Source organism: Artemia sp. Qi Xiang Cuo, chromosome 2 (assembly GCF_049724085.1).
Source record: "Artemia sp. Qi Xiang Cuo chromosome 2, ASM4972408v1, whole genome shotgun sequence".
Taxonomy (NCBI): Eukaryota; Metazoa; Arthropoda; class Branchiopoda; order Anostraca; family Artemiidae; genus Artemia; species Artemia sp. Qi Xiang Cuo.
Genome location: NC_142795.1, coordinates 83861961 through 83884295, shown reverse-complemented (window position 1 = coordinate 83884295; position 22335 = coordinate 83861961). Strand labels below are relative to the sequence as shown.

The 22335-nt window shown below is 36.8% G+C and overlaps 1 protein-coding gene across 2 annotated transcripts in view; it reads right to left on the bottom strand.

Moving 5' to 3' along the window:
* spict (magnesium transporter spict) overlaps positions 1–22335 on the bottom strand; it is a 42178-nt gene that overhangs the window by 8761 nt on the left and 11082 nt on the right. Inside the window, exons 2-5 of one of the 2 annotated variants that reach the window (XM_089108320.1) lie at positions 14509–14616; positions 13681–13869; positions 9593–9715; positions 3991–4133 (exon numbers count right to left, since the gene is read on the bottom strand). In XM_089108320.1, coding sequence (XP_088964446.1) covers positions 3991–4133; positions 9593–9715; positions 13681–13869; positions 14509–14536 — 483 coding nt within the window. In that variant the 5' untranslated portion in view covers positions 14537–14616. The remainder of the gene's footprint in view (positions 1–3990; positions 4134–9592; positions 9716–13680; positions 13870–14508; positions 14617–22335) is intronic. The other variant, XM_089108321.1, reaches the window with a different exon arrangement.

Sequence of the window (22335 nt, the reverse complement as noted above, 5' to 3'; positions counted from 1 at the left end):
TAAAACATGGGTAATTGAAGCAAATTGGTGAAAAGTTAAAAGACTAAATTATATAATCAAGTTTTGTTACATTGTTGTACAGCGTGAAAAAACTTGTGGCTAGCTCAACACTGGAGGATATTTTGTTCCATTGAATAATAGATTTGTAAATGGGAGATTGCTGGGAAGCACTAGAAACACATTTAGGGATTATAAAGGCTCTACTGGATGATCGGAGACAGTGGGCTTCCAAATTATTAATATTATAATAGGTTAATAGTTGAAGAGGAAGATTATTGTGGAAAGCAGAGTAAGCAAGCGATAAGTTTAGTTTTTGTATGATTTGATCTGTTGGATATAGACGATGAAGCCGAAAAACTGCTTTAATGGCATGGTTTTGGGCAAATTTGAGTTTTTTAATGAAGGACCGGTTTGTATTTTCCCAAACTGATCCGCAATAAGAAAAGTAAGGAAAAATAAAGGAATAATAGAGGGTAACTAGGATGTCAGGAGGAAGAAAATAATTCACACGGTTAATCATAGCTACTTGTCTCAAAAATAATTCCTGTGATGTAAGAAATATGATTAGAGAATGACAAGCATGAGTCAATAAATACACCAAGAAACTTGGCAACCTCCACTTGTGGGAGGATGTCGGAGGAGTACTTGAGACCAAGAGCAGGTTAGATAATCCAACTTGGATTACGACTAATCCAACTTGGATAACGTGTTTGTTGTAGGGGGTTCTGAATAATACTACTTGACTTTTTTTGCTATTAATGGTCATGTTATTGAAGGCACAGAGGATACTCCACCTAAGTGCACACTCTGCACCCTTCCAGATAGATAAGAGTCAAACCAAGAGAGGGGAACACCACGAATACCGTAACTATTTAATTTACTTATCAAACAGTTCGTGGTAACGAACTGTAAGTAAGGAGCGACCCAGCTCAATAGTAACCGAAACTCTAAAAAACGGAAACCCGAAACTCTGAATTTTGATACCAACAGATAGATCAAAATAATCAAATTCTTATGCTGATTTCAAATATATAAGTTTTATCTAGATTAATCTTACCCATCAAAAATTAAGTGCCTGAAAGTATTTGACTTATTGTCGAAAAAAGGGGAAAGTAACGATTAAATGTTATGGCGCTTTAATGAAAAACACGCAATCAGACTTAGTACATAAGAGAATTCAACTCTAGATGTTTAAAGCTCATATCTGCAAAAACGTAGACTTTTGTATTTTTTTACAGAAGAAACATCACGGATGTGTGTATATTTGTTTTTTTTTCCCAGGGGTGATCGTATCGATCCAGTAGCCCTAGAATATCGTGAGAGGACTCATTTGAACGGAAATTAAAAGTTCTAGTGCCCTTTTTAAGTGACCAAAAAAATTGCAGGGCAACTGGGCCCCCTCCCCCGCTCATTTTTTTCCCTAAGTAAGCCAATCAAAATTTTGAGATAGTCGTTTTGCTCAGTATAGTCGAAAATCTAATTAATATATCTTTGAGGATGACTTAATCCCCCGCACTTCCCAGGGGAAGGGCTGTAAGTTATACACTTTGCCCATTGTTTACATATAGGCTAGAATTGGTTATTTGGAAGTATACAGGCGTTTTCAGGAGAAATTTTTTTCTGGTGTGGGTGGGGGGGGGGGTCGGAGTAGTGGTTACGGGGGATTCTTTCCATGGAGGATGTTTCCTTGGGGGAAGGGACATTAAATAAAAAACAAGTTTTTTTCACCTGAAAGTAAGGAGCAACATTAAAACTAAAAACAAACAGAAATGATTACGCATATGAGGAGGTTCGCCCCCTAGTCAATAGCTCGCTCTTTACGCTAAAGTGTTTTTAGTACTTTCAAAAGAGCTATCTATTCTCACAAACCGGCCTTTGTGGTTCAGGGGTTTGTGATTCGAACCAAATTCGAACTTTAACGTAAAGACCGAGGTATTGAATAGGGGGCGAACTCCCTGATATACGTAATAAAAAAATAATAGTAAGGATATAGTAAGGAGTAAGGTAATAGTAAGAAGCGACATTAAAACTTAAAACGAACAGAAATTATTCCGTATATGAAAGGGGCTGTCCCCTCCTCAACGCCTCGCTCTTTACGCTAAATTTTGACTCTGTCTCACAACTTTGTTTTTAAAACAATAAAAAAAACTTTAGCGTAAAGAGCGAGGCGTTGAGGAGGGGACAGCCCCTTTCATATACGGAATAATTTCTGTTCGTTTTAAGTTTTAATGTCGCTCCTTACTTTCAGTAAAAAAAAACTTGTTTTTTTTTATTTAATTATAATACTAGGATCGACCGTGTCAAAGGCCTTAGAGAAATCCAAAATAAATCCAATACAGTTTTTTTAGGTCGAGTTGTGAGCGTATGACCTGTGTGGCGTCAATTAGAGCATGAGAATTTGAAAATTTCGGCCGAAAGCCATATTGGTGAGAAGAAATCAAGGAAACGGAGCGCTGACTGCCAAACAGAAAGGGAGACAGACGTTTGAAGATAATTCTCTCGATTGGACAATAATTACCGATCTCAGTTGGATTTTAAGAACTTTCTTTTTAAGAACTGGAATAACAATGGCTGACTTTAGTAAATCAGGGAAAACTCCGCGAGTTAAAAGTTAGGTTGGCAACGTGCTTGATGGGCTCGTAAACAAAAGCAGATATGGTGTTCAGGAGCTTATTACTCAATCCAAGACAGTCAGGCGTAAAACTAATAGGGAGAGAAAAGACGATTTGAAGTACCTCATTGCTATCAGTTGGGCAGAAAAAAACATGGATGTAGAATTGAAGCAAGGGAGTACAGCCTGTAAGGACGAGCGGGAGTCAGTATGAGGAACATTAGAAAAATAATTGTTAAATGCGTCAGGTGCATGTAAAGGGTCAATTAATCTGTCATTTGTGTCTTTAAGGTGAATAGGTATAGACTTTGATTTTCTTTTTTTTTGAGAGTATATCATTAATAGTGGATCAAATCTTTTTCAGGTTTCCTTTGCAATTGAGAATTTTTGTATAATAATCATTTTTCTTTGCTTCACGGCTGAGTTTAGTGTATAAGTTTTTATGTGACATCCAGGGGCATACAGCGATAGTTTTCCGGTTAAGTTTACGAATAGGAAAAGTTGAATGGATAATCTCACTTAGCCATTGCGCAAAACCATTGCGCATTTCTCCTCTTTATTTTGTTTTCTATATTTTTACTGAACTAGTTCATTTACTTTCTGAAATATTTTCTTATAAAAAATATTGTTTATTATTATATAATAATATTAAAAAAGGTGACATATTAAAAGGATTAGAAGCGAGTATGTGTCTATGGCGAAGGGGAGGCAGGCAAGTATCTTTCCCTTTGCCAAGCAGCACACTAATTTTTTCTATACTTTCATGTGCTTCCCACCTTGTTCACCAACTTTCGAATTTTTTTAAATTATGCTCTCTTACTTCTCACCGAAACAATATGTGCATGACCACAAAAATGATCACGGAAATGTGGAGGGAGGGGGAGGGGGCAAAATGCATTTTTCAAAACCTAGAGGGGGAGAACAATTAAAAGTCTGTATACAAAAGCGTCAAAAGGGACTGAAATCATAATGCTTATAAAAAGTAAAAAGGTGACATATTAAAAGGATTAGAAGCGAGCATGTGTCTATGGCGAGGGAGGGGGGAGTACCTTTCCCTTTGCCAAGCAGCACATTGATTCTTCTAATATTTTTCATGTGCTTCCCACTTTATTCAACAACTTTCGCATTTTTTTTTTTAATTATGCTCTCTTACTTCCCACCGAAACAATACATGCATGCCAACAAAGATGATCACAAAAATGTTTTAAGGGGGGGGGATTTTTTAAACCTAATGGGGAGGAGGACTTTTATTCAAGGAGAATACGAGTAAGTTGTTTTGCAATGAAAATCCGAAAAAAGATTTTTTTTTTTTTAATCTATGGGGAAGGAGGCGAAATGGCAGCACTGTACGTCCCTGATTAGAAGAGTTAAATATTTACCTTTCCAAGTAGGTTGAGTCGCTCATGCAAGATTTTAGAAGCAAGAACTGCCGTCACCAAAACACTTAGGGCACCAAGCGGCGTCACCAATGAAGCTGGAGCTAAAGCATAGGCACCAAAATTCAAACCTTCACCAATACCCACTATAAAATAAATGAAGTCATTTCGATAGAAATTCCAGGTTATTTTTTAAAGCACGTAACATTTTAAGCTACTTTGAACTGATTCTTTTTTTTCTGCTGCTGGAGGAGCATTGGGACACCACAGAGTTTTTTAATGACTCATTTGAAAGCTAATTCTTTTATCTACGTGTTTTTTTTAAATATAAATTGGACTTAGCGCTATGATAAAGTGCTATATGGCACCAAAAATGACACTTTGGGTGGCATTTCTAGAGAGGAAAGGCTGAGAAGCATGAAAAGAATATTATCACAATCTCTATGTTCGAAAACACTCCACCTGGGGTTTGCAATCCCTCATCTTGCATACTCGCCTTCCAGTCCCCTTAGTAAGGGTTCAAAACCGTCTTCTGACTAACAGGACTAAGCCAGTTCTAGCGGCTTGACAAATTCTGGGCTAGGTTAGGGATTTCAATTCACAAGAAATTAGAGGGAGGGGGGGGGGGGGGCAAAATGTATTTTTAATATCTATAGGGAGTCAAACCTGTTCCAAAATTGATTGGATAATCTTGCCATAGCTTGTATAGCTTCGATAAGAGATATGAATAAATGACAGAAAACCAAAAGCCGACATCTACTTCCTACTTTCTCAGAAATTTAAAAAAAAACTTAACTACTCCTGTTTTGTGCCAGAGATTTAGATATTCAGATCTATGGAACTTATCATAGGCAGCGCTATTGCGCTGCCTAAGCAAAGAGCGATGTGGGCACAATGTATTATTAATATATTTTTTTGTTTAGACCAGGGCACTTTGCATCGAAGGAGTTGTCATAGCAACGTCGAAAAGGGCTCATTCGATTGGAATTTGAAGGGGCTAGTGCCTTTCTTAATAGTTGAAAGTGATCCAAGGGCAACTAACCCTCCTTCCACGCCTACTACCACCCCAAACACATCCAACCAAAATTTTGAGATAGTCATTTTGTTCAACGTAGCTGAAAGGTCCAGAAATTAGGTATTTGAGGATGACAACCCCCCCCCCAGCCCTCGGGGCAAGGGTTGCAAGTTATACCCTGGGGGCATATAAGGTATATATAGAAAGGGGTGACCGTAAAAACTTCTGAGGGGGCCCATTGGATTGGTAATCAGAAGTTCTAGCGCCCTATTTCAGAATCAGAGTTATCGGAGGTTGGATACCCCACCACCCACACCTCGTATTTTCCCGAAATGTATCGGATAGAAATTTTGAGGTGGCAATTTGTTGTCTTAGGAACTTCGAAAAGAGCTCATTCGATTGGAAATTGAAAGGGCTACGGCCCTTTTTAATATTCAAAAGTGATTGGAGGGTAAAAAACCCACCTTCCATGCCCACCTTTTTTTCCAAACACATCCAATCAAAATTTTGAGATAGCCATTTTGTTCGACGTAACTGAAAGGCCCAGAAAATATATCTTAGAGGATGATAACCCCTTGCCCAGAGCCCTCAGGGCAAGGGTTGTAAGTTATGTCCTGGGGGAATATAAGGCATATATAGAAAGAATGATCGTATAAACTTTAGAGAGGATTCATTCGATTGCTAATCAGAAGTTTTACTGCCCTTTTTGAGATTCTGAGTGATCGGGAGGTGGATAGCCCCCCTCCCCACACATACCTCGTATTTTCCCAAGATGCCTCTGATAGAAATTTTGAGATGGCCATTTGTTGCCTTAGAAACTTCGAAAAGAGCTCATTCGATTGGAAATTGAAAAGGCTAGTACCCTTTTTAATAGTCAAGAGTGATTTAAGGGTAGCTAACCCCCCCTCCCTCCCCATCCCACCATTTCCCTAAGCACATCCAATCAAAATTTTGAGATAACCCTCAGGGCAAGGGTTGTAAGTTCTGTCCTGGGGGCATATAAGGTACATATAGAAAGGGCGGTCGTATAAATTACGTTGAACAAAATAGCCATTTTGTTCAACGTAATTGAAAGGTCTGGAAATTATGTCTTTGAAGATGACAAGCCCCCAGAGCCGTCAGGGCAAGGGTTGTAAATTGGGGCATATAAGGTACATATAGAAAGGGTGATCGTATAAATTTCCGGCGGGGGGGGGGGGCTCATTGGATTAGTAATCAGAAGTTCTAGTGTATTTTTTAAGACTCAGAGTGATCAAAGGGTGGATACCCCCCACACCTCGTATTTTTCCGAAATACATCTGATAGAAATTTCGAGATGGCCATTTGTTGTCGTAGAAACTTCGAAAACAGCTCATTCGATTGGAAATTGAAAGAACCAGTACCCTTTTTAATAGTCGAAAATGATTGGAGGGCAACTAACCCCCCCCTCCACGCCTAAGATTTCCCCAACCACATCCAATCAAAATTTTGAGATAGCCATTTTGTTCAACGTAATTGAAAGGTCCGAATATCATGTCTTTGAGGAGGACAACCCCCCCCCAAGAGTTGCAAGTTATGCCCTGGGGGCATATAAGATATACTTAGAAAGGATGATCGTATAAACTTCGGAGGGAACTCATTGGATTGGTAACCATAACTTCTAGTGCCCTTTTTAAGATTCAAAGTGATCGGAGGGCGCATACCCCACCCACATCTCGTATTTTCCCGAAATGTATCTGATAGAAATTTTGAGATGACCATCTGTTGTAATAGAAACTTCAAAAACAGCTCACTCGATTGGAAATAGAAAGGGCCAGTACCATTTTCAATAATCGAAAGTGATTGGAGGGCAACTAACCCCCCTCCCACGCCCACCATTTCTTCAAACACATCCAACCAAAATTTTGAGATAGCCATTTTGTTCAACGTAACTGAAAGGTCCGGAAATTATGTCTTTGAAAATGACATCCCCCCCACAGACCTCAGGGCGATGGTTGTAAGTTATGCCCTGGGGGCATATAGGGTATATATAGAAAAGGTAATCGTATAAACTTCGGAGGGGGCTCATAAGATTGGTAATCAGAAGTTCTAGGGCCCTTTATGAGATTCAGAGTGACTGGAGGGCAGATACCCCTATCCCCCATCAATTCCCAAAACACATCTAATCAAAATTTTGAGATAGCCATTTTGTTCAGAATAGATGAAAGTTCTCGAAATTATGTGTTTGACAACCCCCATGCCTTCTCAAGACCAGAACATAATTTGCACTTTACTGAAAACAAAATATATTTAAAATGTTTTCACTTGTTTAAAATGTTTTTACTAGATATATGAAGGGAGAAGTCCTCCCCCTTGCACTCCAATTACAGCGCGAGTGTCTGGTGCCCTTTTTAAGAGTAACAAAATATTGGAGGGCAAGCAGCCCTTCACTTGAGCCCATACATTTTCCAAACGCACCTAGTCAAAATTTTGAGACAGGCATTTTGTTCAGCATAGTAGAACTCTCCAGAAATTATGTCATTAGAGATATTGGAAATTCCAAACCCCTACAATTAGGCAATTGGCTCATTATGCTTTAAAACTAAATGTTGCTTTTTAAACTAAATCAAAAGGCATTGTGCTTATGGTTGCCAATAAGATACCTCAGCAATATGTCGAGAACGACTTGGGGTATTAAGTTAAGACTTTTGGGTATGCTACTATTACTACTTCTGCTCTTACAATTTACATAATTAAAAAGAGTGTAAGTGTGTCCAGGTTGTCAAAGACCATAGATAGAATCTTTTGGGAATGATACTAACTTTTAATTTTCAGGTCAACTTCAGGAGTTATGAGATTAAACTAAAAATTATATTGTTTGTGTCCGGATTAAAAATTGTTAAAAAAGTTTCTCCAATATGCAAATAGCAACCCATACCACGGATTCTTATAGAAAAAAAAACTGAAAAGATATAAAATATTATTTTACATGAAAAAGACTATGTATATAAAAAAAACAAAAATTAATTTAAAAACTTTTTCCACAAGACAAGTTTCCAAGAAAAGTAAAGAACTCCATTAAGCCAAGAATGAGCAAAAATTAAGTAAAATAATCTTCCAAGCGTAAAACTACCACAAATCACTATCAATAAATAAATTAAAGTCAATACAAACAGAAATTACAATAAATAGCAGAGTCAAACTCAAAACAAGCAAAAATTAACATGAGCAGGGTTGAAAACCCCCATGCCTTCTAGAGAGCAGAACAGAATTTGTGCTTTACTGAAAACAAAATACGGTTGAAATACTTTTGCCTTTCTTACTTTCATAAAAAAAATTTATCAAAACCTTAAGGAACAAATATCAGTATCTGTCGATTAAACTGACAATCCACAGTCAATTGTTTTTGGTTTTGTTTTTTTAGTTAAGCACAAATAGTGTTCTGGTCTTGAGAAGGCATGGGGGTTATCAGCCCTACTCATGTTAATTTTTGCTCGTTTTGATTTAACCCGGCTATTTATTGTAATTTATGTTCATTTTGAGCTTCATTCATTTATTGAGTGATATGGTAGTTTTACGCTTAGAAGATTATTTTACTTAATTTTTACTTATTCTTGGCTTTTTACTCATTAATTTTTGCTTTTACTTTTAGCCTGCGACTTGTCTGGTGGGGCTCAAAATATAGTTTTTCAAGGGCTACTACCGATTATCTTCCTTTTAAAATTACTGAAAGTCCAATTTCCTATAGAGGTACTTTTTACGTTTTGGTGGGATTCAATTGGGTGACAAATGTTACTTTGAAGCTTTAAAAGATACTCTGAAACTAACTGCCGCAAGCAATAAAGGATTAAAAAAGCAGCAAAATAAATAGTTGGTCAGAAAAAATATTGCCATCAAAATAAAACTAAATTATTGCATTCAATTGATCTGATGCTCTTTGGAGCAAGGATGAATTTTTAGCCCTACAGAAATTAAAAGCCATCTGCTTTATCATACTTACTTTTGCAAAAAAAAAAGAAACATATTAACCATGACTTTAGTTTATCTTCTACTTATCATCAACAAGCATAAACATTCAGGGGGGGGGAAGTAATACAGCCAATACCTCCTCCTAAGAAGCTTTCTTTACAACAACCTATAAATGATCAAATTTATATTTCTTACTGATATTTTTAAGCATGATGATTTCAGTTCAGGAGAAGGATGAGTGGTACATCTGCTCACCTGCTTCTGGGGTGCTTTCTCCAAACAGAGCAAGATGTTTTGAAAAAAAACTGCACAAGCACCATGCAGCAAAACCCAAGCTGCACTCAGGTCTGGCATTTAGGAGGGGATCGAATAATTTTTCCTTGCAGGGTTTAGAGGTCGACTACACAAGGAAAAAAAACTTTTAGGTAACACAATTGTCAATTTCTAAGGAGGGGGGGGGGTTCTTCACATCAATATATATTTGGAAAGCAATCCAACATGGAAAACCTTGCTTCCCCTTGTTGCCAGACATGGTCCAAGCAACAGTAGTCCCAATAAAGTGGTAAAGTAGTATTATCATATCTATTGTACTAGTAATATATTAGTAGCAAAACTTAAAACATACATGAACTAGAATATACATGAATAATTTAGCTAACATACTTGATAAAATGCCTAACCACCAAAGCCAGTCCTTTAGGTAGCCATATCCTCCTGCGCCAGCTCTTGTATGACCTTTGAATCCCAAGCGTTTCAAACTTATCTTCTTGATGATGAAACTAGTTCCTAAAATATTGTCACATCACTTTAAAAGGAATTTATAGATTCAAAAATAAAAATGATGAAAATAAATGCAGTTTAATATCACAACAGTGAAATTTGAAGTCTCAAAAGAAATCACAGACACAAAACCTAAACAAATGAAAAATTGTTTTTAACCAGGATTGGACAAGAGATTTGTTTGTAATAATGCAGACACACTATCATTAGTGTTAGAAGAGCGCAAACATCAATTTTATAGATCATACATAATCAATGGTATCTAGTACAAGAATATTAAATTTTATTATGGGGCAGGGAAGGGGAGACGTGTATTGTTGATATCTGCTTAAGGGTTTTCAGCCTCAAAAAGTCAATGGCTATCTCAGTATTGTTCACTTGCTGACAGTTTGAGCCAAAATCATTATTCTGTGACAGAAAAAAAAGCACTAGATGTTTTCATTTCCACTTAATAAAGTCCTCTTTTGATTTTCTATAATCACTAGGGGGGAGAGGAAATACATTTCTGTTAAACATACAAAAATACAATTTAGGCTACCTTGTCTTCAAGGTTGGGGAGGGTAAACCTCAGGTTATGGCTTTTAATAACTTTATATAGCTTGAGAGGGAGGAGAAACGTGCATAGTTATGTTGGTCTCAGGAGGCTAAGTGCTGTGATGAGTTGTTAGTAGTAGTAGTTTTCCACAATTGCAATTTCAATGGTTTACTTTTCCTTTTTGGTTTTATGTCATTCAGACTCAAAATTTATTTTAGAAAATACTACAACCATTACAATCTATTTTTCAGTTGAAATTGAATTAAGGTTCTTATTCCAAAATTAGTGGAAAATTTGTCTCAATAGATGGTCTTCTTCAAAATGATTTTTTTTATTTTTTTTTAATTAAACAGGTTAATATGAACAAGTCACTTTTGACTGCTCCTTGTTTTTCTATTTAGATTGCAGCTACTGATGCAGGTATGACAGGGATACATAGCAGGTATATAGCTTACACAGAATTTTGTTGCTTTTTTAGGGGAGAGAGGGAATTTCATGCAAAAAAAGACAGAAGAAAACTGGTGAATTGTGGTCTTAACACCTGCTAGGACCTGCATGGTAAAACTGGGTTACACTTTATTAGGAACATTCTTTTAAGAGATGATTAGTTTACTTTCAAAAATTTTTCAACTGCTCAAAGTAAAAACAGGCATCTTGAGAACATTTATAATTTATCATGCACAAAAATTTCTGAAAACATTCAAACATACTTTAAATTCTTCATATCCTTGAAATTTTTATTGTTGTACAAAATTTTTGGAGTGAGTAGGGTGTTAATAGGCCTTGAAATTGACCAAAAAGTTTATTGTCCCTGATCTATTCGAAAGTTACTGCCATAAGTCTCTTGACCAAGGGGAAAATAATGTAAAAAATAATTAACTAATTTGGGCCACAATTTGTCCAAAAATGGACCTAAAAAGGGGAATAACTTTTTCCTGATCAGTTCAAAACTTACACACCTAGTCCTTATGTTCTCTGAATGGCTTGAAACATGCACTCATAAGTTCCTGGGCCAAGAGAACTCTCATGCACAAAAAAAAATTTAGGTTAGGGGCATGGGTTCCTAAAAACATAGGTATGAAAAATCTTTTGTTTGATTGGATTGACTTTTATATCTGAAAGCCCTTGGGTCAAGAGACACTAATTTACAAAAAAAAAGTATTTGAAAGAAACTTATACCAGTTTGCACAAAAGGGTGTGCTAAAAAGATAAATAAATTTTCTTGGACAAACTGAAACTTGAGATCATAAATTCCAGGCCAAGTAAAACCCATTTTCAAAAAAAAATGTATATGGGCACAGTCCTTTCAAAATTGTGGCCCAAAAAAGACCATTTATGTCTGAATAGCTTGAAACTTTCAAGGATCATTAGTCATGCTGAGGAAATTTTTTTTTGAGTTTTTTTAAATAGTTGTTTATTTTAACATCAATTATTAGCAAAAAAATTAATATGAATATATCCTCTCCAAATGCCACAGCATGATATGGAGGAGGGATAACCATTCAAATCCACCAAAAAAAAACACAACATCAACATCAAGTACTCTGCTACAACTAACTTAACACTCAACTCCTTCCTTAACACAGCTCAATCAAAATAAAATACCAAATTTAATGATTTAATACTAATTGAATCTATCAACTATGCATCCTATTAAATTAATTGTTAAAACTCATATTTAGAAAACAATTATTTCTTCAACAGCCTTTAAATTCACTTAAATCACTACTTTTAATGTAGTGACCCCTGACCTTGACAATTGGAGGTGGAGTGTGTTAGCATTCCTGGAAATGGGCTGTATACCTAGTTGTGCCTGGTCAGTTTAAAACTTACAGCTGGTAGTCTCAGGACCAAAAGGAACCTAACACAGAAAAATTAGTTTGGGGGCATTGTCATCCAAAAATAGGGCTCAAAAGGACAATAAGCCTTTTTTCCTCACAAGCTCAAAACTTAAATACTTCAGACCTTTGGCTAAACACAATGTGCAAGGTAAAATAGAAAGCAAAATATTGGTTTTTCCTGGAACAGGGCCCAAAAACCTTTTTTAATGACTTGAAACTTATAAATTTAGTCCTAGAGCCAAGAGGCCCTGAATGAACAAGAAAAAAGAGGAAAAAACATACTTTCCTTCAAGAAAATGCCAAAACAATCATATATTTGGTGGCTATACTCAAATATATTCTAAGACCACACTGGCTATACATGACAAATGAAACTCAGAGACAAAAGAAAATAACAAAATGAAAAATAAAATCAAAAAGGGTGAAAAACCAAGGATTTTGTCAGCCAGTGGTGAACCACAAAGAAGAGTTTTCCTCAGTGCTAAACAAAAAGGAAAGAAAAGAAAAAGAAATTTTTGTTGGTTTTTGGGGTAAAGTATAGTAGAGCTGTAGTCAAAATGTGTTAGCTATAAATATTCTGTAGGCTATATTACAAAGTACAAATCTTTTTAACATGTTTCCTTCTCAATAGCCTCTAGTCTAGACCTTTACCCAGTGTATACAGGATAAAAATAGTATGCAATTGAGCAAAATTAGGTAAAACTAAAACCCTAACATCTTGTTACCAAAGACAAATTAAGAAGAATTGTATATATCAATAAATAGCTAAAAATCTAAGCTATGTATCAACTGGTTATTATTAAAGTTATTCAAGATTAAACACTTGAAATTATTACTTTATTGACTTGACCATAAACAAGGCATATGAAAGGCAAAACATCTTATAGTGTTCTTTTTCAAAGGTCTTTCATCATTCTGTGCTGATCAGCAGTCTAAGAGTAATGATGAGTATATCATCAGTTCTCTCATCATTGTTTTATATGGTAGAAAGATGGCGTCTTTCACACTTTTTGCTACCATCAGTGAGCTGTAAGATCTTAGAACAAAGATGAGTTAAAAGAAAGGAAATCTTTGCAGAAAGATGTAAGATCTTAGTGCAAAAGAATGGGCATTTTATTACTACACTTTAATTGCATCATGCTGTAGTAAAATAGGGGTGGTCCAAAAACATGTCTCTATTTTTCTATAATGCTGAAGAAAAGTGGTCTTCCAAAAGAAGCCTATTGGGCCATTAGGGGGAGGGGTGGTAAGGAAAATTTACAACAGATTAATATGTGAACTGAAATTTATTCTGTAAATTGAAAAACCTACCTTAATGTGTTTGTGTCTGTGGGCTTTTAACATTAACTTGTAACACTTGGCCAATACTAGGCACTTTTTGAGTAGCCTACTGGGGTATTACCCTAGGCTAGTACTGCTAAATGAGCACATTTGCACCATTTTGGCACTTCTTTAGATGGTTGTATATTCTAGATAGTCTGTATTATCCTTAAATTTTTGTTAAAACTCATTTTTTTGGTTCTACTAAGTTATGTGACCTTTTCTAGGCTAGCCTAATTAATAAATCCATCTCAAATAATAAGACCAAACCATACCTATAAATATGCAAGATAAAACAGCCAAAAGTAATCCATAATAAACTTCCGTATTTCCATTGTTCTGCCTTTTGTATTTGGCGTGCAGCTCTTCTTCAGGAATCGGCGTGTCAAAGATAGCAGTGGTGGCTTTATCCATATCAAGGCACGGTTTCACAATTTGAATTTTTACCAGCTTCATATGCGTTACTGCCAACCAAAGTATAATCACCTACGGAACAAGTACTGACAAAACTCTCCAAAAGTAACCCCGCGTACCTCAGCGCCTCTAGACGCAAAATGTTGTACTACTTAATCGCTCCGAGCCAAAGTATTTTGCTCCGGCCAATAATTATGCTAGAGCGTGATTCAGGCGACGAGCGACCGGGATGAATTGTGTAACTACGGTTTTTAGTTGCCAGGATCGCATAGGTATACAAAGGGTCACTTTTTTGTGTGGAGAGGATAGGTTTTGTCAGTACTTGTTCCGTAGGTGATTATACTTTGCTGCCAACCAAATTATAATCACCTACGGAACAAGTACTGACAAAACCTATCCTCTCCACACAAAAAAGTGACCCTTTGTCCGCTTCTCCGGAGACGATTCCATATCTATGCGAACCTGGCAACTAAATACCGTAGTTACACAATTCAATAAAACTTTCCCGGTCACTCGTCGCCTGAATCACGCTCTAGCATAATTTATTGACTCGTAGCAAAGTACTTTGGCTCGGAGCGATTAAGTAGTACAGCACTTTGTGTCTAGAGGCGCTGAGGTACGCGGGGTCACTTTTGGAGAGTTTTGTCAGTACTTGTTCCGTAGGTGATTATACTTTGCTGCCAACTAACTCTTTTGATGTCCACTAGAAGAGGTCATTTTCCCAAGGACAAAGAGAAGATAACAAACTTCCTGTGTATCAAGTATGCCAAAGAATATTTAAGTATATGCTCATAGTACTAGAACAAATTATGTATAAGCTGATTAATAATCCCATAGAATAAACTACACTTAATCATTTTAGTACGTAATTACAGGACTTCAATGCTTTTTCTAGACGTACTGGTTTTTCAGAGTACTGGACGTAGTCCTCACGTCTCAAGGTTTCTTTAAAAAATATAGCCTCCTGGCCTCGCTATTTTTATTAGTGCGCTTGTGTAATATAAAGGGTACTTTTGCAACTAAAGCGTAATTTGTAACTTTTACTAGAAACTGTCCGAATTAGAACCGACGGGAAATTTTTTCGGTAAATAAACATACTTTTGCTTACTCTGATGCTATTTAATGATGCGCCCTGGCTTTGCTGATCATAATGCTGATGCACTCTTTCCACAACCTGCATGCATTTAGTGCACTTTGATTTTATTTAAAATACTCCCTATCATCCCCTGAAATTTCCACTTTATTACCCTTAGCCATTTTAGAGACATTGAAGTTACATCCTTTTAATATTTATTTTCAGTTATACCCTCAACATGCCCTGAAAGTCTATATTTAATACCTTCATCCATTCCTAAAATATCGCAAATAAACCCTTATGACAAACTTGGATGGACAGAGTATCTTTTGATTTAGTTCAACATTCCCAATAATAGGATCTGAGATTTCCAACGTTACACTCCTAACTGTTCTTGATATACTGCATATTCGTCTTTTTGACAATCTGGATACACATAATACCTTTTTATTTAGCTTTACACTCCTTTCAACTTTCCCTGAAAAGTAAAACTTAATATCCAATTTTATTCCTGAGACATTGTATCTATGGCATTTCGAAAACCTGGATCCGCTTAACCCCTTTTGATTTAATTTAAAAGTAGTAGCAGTAGTATTTATAGTATTAGCCCCGAGAGTTCCGAATTATTAACCTTAGTTGTTCTAATATATTGCTGATTCGTCCTTTCGACACCCATCATGCACATAGTACCTTTTGATTTATTTTTATAGCAACATAGACTTCCCCTAAAAATTCTACTTTATACCCTATTCAAGTCATAAAATATCCCGCCTATACCATTTTGACAAACTGAATGCACTTAAAATATTTTGATTGTGTGTTTAGTTTAGTTTAACATAATATATTTTTATTTAGTTCAACATCCCCCTCAACATTTCCTGAAAGCGTCTCCTTAATGCCTTTAGCCTTAGTTGTGGTATTAGTAGCAGCAGTAGAAATAGTAGTAGTATGCAAATAGTGCCTTTTGGTTAGTTCAACATCCCCATCAACTTGCTCTGAAAGTTTCAGATTATTATTCTAACCCATTCCTGAAATGTCACTGACATGCCCTTTTGACAACCAACATGCACATAGTGTGTTTTGATTTCGTTCAAACTCCCCCGAAACGTTCCGTGAAAATTTCACCTTAATACCGCTATCCTCAGTAGCACCAGCAATCGTAGTAGAAGAAGCAGTAGTCATAGTAGCATGCACATAGCAGTGGCGGATCCATGGGAGGGCGATGGGGCGCGCACCCCCCTTAACATAGTCTGAAGTAGTGTCATATGCTTATTTAACGCAAGTTTGCGTTAATTAAACTTGCTCCTAACGCGAGTTTATCAGATCAACTTATTTTGCACCCCCCCCTCCCTAAAAAATCCTGGATCCGCCACTGGCACATAGTGCTTATAGTTAGTTCAATATCCCCCTTAACTTATTCTAAAAGTTTCAACTTAAAAATCTAAGTCTTCCTAGGATATCGCTGCTACAACCTTTTGACAACCTACGTGCACATGATGTGTTTCTATTTAGTCAAATGTCCCCCTAAAAGTAATTCATGAAAGTTTCACCTTAATACCCTTGGCCTCAGTAGTAGTAGCAGTATTAGTAGCAGCAGTAGTAGCAGTATACACATAGCGTCTTTTTTTCAACATCCTCTAACATGCCCTGAATGTTTCAACTTGATACCCTATGCCTTTTCTGGAAAATTGATAATGCATACTTTTGACAACCAAAATGAACACGAGTGGTTTGATTTAGTTCAACATCTGCTCAACATTCTCTGAAATGTCCACCTTAATACTCTTGGATTTAGTAGTAGTAGTAGTGGGCATTCGGAGACTTCCAAATGGTCGGAGGACAACCGGACAGCTGCTCCAGGTGGCATGGCTGGGAGGGCTGCCATGGTAGAGGGGTTGCCCATTTTGTTCAAAAATTTTCCCTTCGATTTGGCTTTTTTGCTAATATTTGAGTCGAGAGTAGGGCGCTGTGATTAATTTTCCCCAGGCACCACAAACTCTAAGAAAGACTCTGGTAGTAGCAGTAGAAATCGTAATAGCAGTAGTAGTAGCAGTTGAAGCAGTAGCAGTAGCCCACACCTATTGCCTTTTGATTAGTTCAACATCCCCCACACCATGCTACGTAAGGTTTTACTTAATACTATAAGCCACTCCTAACATATTACTGATACGCCTTTTTGACAATATGCATGCATATAGTGTGTTTTGATTTAGTTCAACTTCTCTCTAAATATTAAATGAAATTTTCACCTAAACAGCCTTAGCCGTAGTAGCAGTAATAGTAGCAGTAGTAGTAGTAGCAGTAATAGTAATAGCAGTAACAGTAGTAGTAGTAATAGTAGTAGTAGTAGTAGTAATAGTAGTAGTAGTAGCAACAGTAATAGCAGTAGTAGCAGCAGTAGCAGTAGTAGTAATGGTAAACAGTAGTAACTCAGTTCTTTTCCTAAGATAATACTAATCAGAGCCGTTAAAAGGGAGGGGGCAGATTCCCCGAGCGCCGTAGCTAGGAGGTTGCCCACATTGATCAAATTTTTCGCTTTGCTTTAGTTCAACTTCTCTCTAAATATTCCCTGAAATTTTCACCTAAATAACCTTAGCCCTAGTAGTAATAATAGTAGTAGTGGTAGTAGTAATAGGAGCAGCAGTAGTATTAGTAGTAGTAGTAGCAGTATTAGTAACAGTAGTGACTCAATCCTTTTCCTAAGATAATGCTAATCAGAGCTGTTCAAAGGGGGGGGGGGTGCCCCGAGCGCCGTGGCTAGGAGGCTGCACACATTGATCACATTTTTCGCTTTGCCTCGGCTTTTTTAGCTTGTATTTAAGTCGAGAGGACGGAGCTGCAATAAATGATTGCCGGGCATCACCAACCCTAGGATCGGCTTTGTTGCTAATACGTCCTTTTGGCAACCTGTATGCACACAGTATGTTTGGATTCAGTCGAGCTCCCTCTCAGCATTTCCTGAAATTTTCTGCTTAATACCCCTAGCCTTCGTTGTAGTCGCAGTAAAAATAGTAGCTGTATTGGTAGCAGTAACAGAACAGTAGTAGCAGTAGTAGTGTTGGCGTGCATTTTTTTGCCTTTTCGTCAGTTAATCACCCCCGTCGTCATTCCCTGAAAATTCCAGCTTAATACCCAACACCGACCCTGAGATACGCTCTTTCAGCAGCCTGTATATACAAAGTGTGTTTTGGTTTAGTTCAACACTCCTTTCGACATTTTCTGAAAGTTTTACCTTAATAGCCTCACCGTTTTTAAACAAACAGGGTCAAACTTGCCCCATTTTTTAATAGCAGACACTACAAGTAAACTATAGGTGAATTACGAAACTTACAACCCTTTCCCCAACTGCGGCGGAGGGTTGTCATCACCAGAGACATAATTATTAGACCTTTCAACTATGCTGAAAAAATGGTTATTTGAAAATTTTAATTGGCTGTCTTTAGGAAAAAAGGGCGTGGAAGGAGGGCCTATTGCCCTCTATTAACTTTTGACTATTAAAAAACCATTAGAACTTTCTATTTTCTATCAAATGAGCCCCTTCCAAAGTATTTATGACAGCTCCTTCCATACTAGCAACAAACGACACTACAAAGAAGTGTCTTCTACAAAGAAGAAAAGAGACAGGCAAGCTTTATATCAGAATATAACGCCCAAGGGGACACCAATAGCCGAGTGGGACTTGGTACCATGTTATTATTACTCTTTTTCTGTTAGGAGGCAATTGGTTTATGTGAAATTAGCGTCGATTCATTTTCCTGCATAAGCTCATATTAATGACAGCAATTATAATAGTAATAGATTAGCTGTGTTGAAGAATGGTGCTTGACCAATGATTCTGTAGAGATTGAAAACCCATATTGGACAAATTTGGGACCAAACATGACTATGGTTGCAACTCGGGGTGTTCCTTGGGAAGCAGAACGACAGCCAGCGAGCAGAGCTAAAAAGTATGAGTAAAGGCGAAACAACGTTGTAGAAAAAATGTTTTTTGTACTAGGTCACGAGGAATTAGTAAAAGGTCAAAATTTGCATGTTTGATATTCTAATTAACACAAAATGCATTCTAAAATCGTTGAAAATGTTTAAAGTATAATCTGAATGAACAGCTATTGAAGTGGTCGCGTGCATTTTCTCATTACTTAAGAAATAAATATCGCCCCAGGATTTTTCAGATTTATCTGCGTTCTTTATATCAAACATATCGCGGTAACGAACTTTAGGTAAGGTGCAACCCGGTTCAATTGGAGTCAAACGCCTAGACGACGGAATTTTGGTATATGCGAGTGCACCAAAAGAATTAGATTTTAAATTGGACGTACCATATATAAATTTCATCAATCTTGGCGTGACCATTCAGAAGTATCGTGTCAAAGGAAGCCGGGCGGATTTTCGAAAAAAGAGAGAAAGACCCCCTGAAAGTTATAGAACCTTAATGAAATTCACACCATCATATTCAGCGTATCAGAGAACCCTACTGTAAAGGTTTCAAGCTCCTATCTATAAAAATGTGGAATTTTCCATTTTTTGCCATAAGAAAGATCATGGATGTGTGTTTGTTTGTTTTTTTTTCTTCCCAGGGGTGATCGTATCGACCCAGTATATCGCGAAAGGGCTCATTTGAACGGAAATTAAAAGTTCGAGTACTATTTTTAAGTGACCAAAAAATGAATGGTAACTAGATCCCTTCCTACGCTCATTTTTTTCCAAAAGTCACCCGATCAAAATCTTGAAATAGCCGTTTTGTTGAACATGGTCGAAAATTTTATAACCATGTCTTTTAGGATGACTTAATCCCTCAAAGCCCCCAGGGGGAGGGCTGAAAGTTATGAACTTTACCCAATGATAACATATAGTATTGGTTATTGGGAAGTATACAGACGTTTTCAGGGGGAATTTTTTGTGGTAGTGGGGGGGGGGGGTGGGTCGGGGGGTTATATGGGAGGATATTTTCATGAAAGCAGTTTTCATGGGGGAAGGGACATTGCTATGAAGGGGGCGCCGGATTTCCCATCATTATTTAAAAAAAATAATCAGAAATTAAATATAAAAAACAAGTTTTTCAACTGAAAGCAAGGAGCAACATCAAAACTTAAAACGAACAAAAAAATATTAGGTATATGATTGGGTTCACCTTCTAGTCAGTGCCTCGCTCTTTAAGCAAAAGATTTTGTAGTACTTTCATAAGAGCCATTTATTATAATTAACGGCCTTTGTGATTAAGGGGTCATTTTTAAAGAATTGGGACAAAATTCAAACCTTTGCGTGAAGAGTAGGGTAATGAGTAAGGGGCGAACCCCCTAATATACTTATTAAAAATATATGAATATAGAAGTTCGTTACGTAAGTTAATTCGTAAGTTACGTATATTTATTACTAATAAAAACGTTCGTAAATAAAATTCAACAAATTTCGAGAAAGCCATTTAACCAAATAAAAGTAAAATTAATATGCAAATTTTGTTTTAATTATTTATGCACGGTGAGCCAAAATCTAAACCTGCATTAATTCAAAAACGTTCACAAATGAAATAAAAAAAAAAACAAGTTTTTAATTGAAAGTAAGGAACGACGTTAAAACTTGAAACGAACAGAAATTATTCCGTATATGAAAGGGACTGTCCCCCCCCTCAACGCCTCGCTCTTTACGCTAAAGTTTGACTTTCTCACAACTCAATTTTTTTTAAACAATAAAATTTTGTTTTAATTGCAAATTTTTATAATTAACTTTAACAAAAATCACACCATCAGATTCAGCTTAGCAAAGAACATTATTAAAGAAGCTTCAAACTCCTATCAGCAAAAATGTGGAATTTTGCATTTTAAAATAAAAGCTGCATTAACTAAAAAACGATCAGAAATTTAATAAAAAAACAAGTTTTTTAAACTGAAAATAAGGAGCGACATTAAAACTTAAAACGAACAGAAATTATTCCGTATATGAAAGGGGCTGTCCCCTCCTCAATGCCTCGCTCTTTACGCTAAAGTTTGACTCTGTCACACAACTTTATTTTTTAAAACAATAAAAAATTTGGCGTAAAGAGCGAGACGTTGAGGAGGGGACAGCCCTTTCATATACGGAATAATTTCTGTTCGTTTTAAGTTTTAATGTCGCTCCTTACTTTCAGTTTAAAAAACTTGTTTTTTTTATTTAATTACCTATGAAACAACACTTTTGAAAACAATTTTGGTATAGAAGGAAGTTTAAAAATAGTTTTCTAAAAATATTTTTTTTTACCTTTTTGTTTAAGCGGTATCAGAGACAACGCTGTAGCGTTACCTATAGTAAAGACCAAATGGCTTCAATGTTTTATTTTTCTATTCCCAGAGGCACTTCACATGGAATGGGTCGTCGCAAAAAATTCAAAGGGGGCTCATTCGATTCTAAAATCGAGAGTTCTAGAGGCTTTTTTAAGAGTCAAAAGTGATCGGAGGGAAATAACCCCCCCCCTCTACGCCCTTTTTTTCTCAAATTCATTTGATAAAAATTTTGAAATAACGATTTTGTTAAAAAAAAAAAATCAAAGATCACATAACAAAAACTCCGGTGTCGACACAACCGCCCAGGGACCGACGTTGTAAGGTATGCCCTGGGGGCAAATAAGGTTCTTATGGAAGGGATGCTCGTATAGACTTCAGAGAGAGCTCATTTGATTGGAACTTAAAGGTTTTAGTTCATTTTTTCAGAGTCAAATGATATCGCAGGGCAACTAGCCCCCCGCCCCACGCCTTTTTTCCCCAAACGCATCAGATAAAAATTTTGAGATAGCCATTTTGCTAAAATAGTTCAAAGGTTGGATAACAAAAAATTTAGTGTTGATACAACCCCCCAGGGCCCAGGGGCAGGCGTTGTAATCTATGCCCTGGGGGCATATATGGTTCTCGTGGAAGGGATGCTTGTATAAGCTTCAGAGAGGGCTCATTTGATTGGAAATTGAAAGTTCTGGTTCACTTTTTAAGAATCAAAAGTGATCGGAGGGCAGCTAGCCCCCCCCCACAACGCCTTTTTTCCTCAAATGTATCAGATAAAAATTGTGAGATAGAAATTTAGTTAAAAATAGTTCAAAGGTCAAATCACAAAAAGACCGGTATCGACAAGGCCCCTCAGGGCCCGGTGGCAGGCGTTATAAGTTATGCCCTGGGGGCATATATGGTTCCTATGGAAGGGATGCTGGTATAAACTTCAGGGAGGGCTCATTTGATTGGAAATTGAAAGTTGTAGATCACTTTAAAGAGTCAAAAGTGACCAGAAGGCAGCTAGCCCCAAATGCAGCTTTTGGGGCTTCAGAAGGCAGCTTTTCTACCAAATGCATCAGATAAAAATTTTAACATACTCATATTGTTAAAATAGTTCAATGGTCAGATAATAAATTTCAAGTGACGATAGAACCCCCCAGGGCCCGGGGGCAGGCGTTGCAAGTTATGCCCTGGGTGTATATATGGTT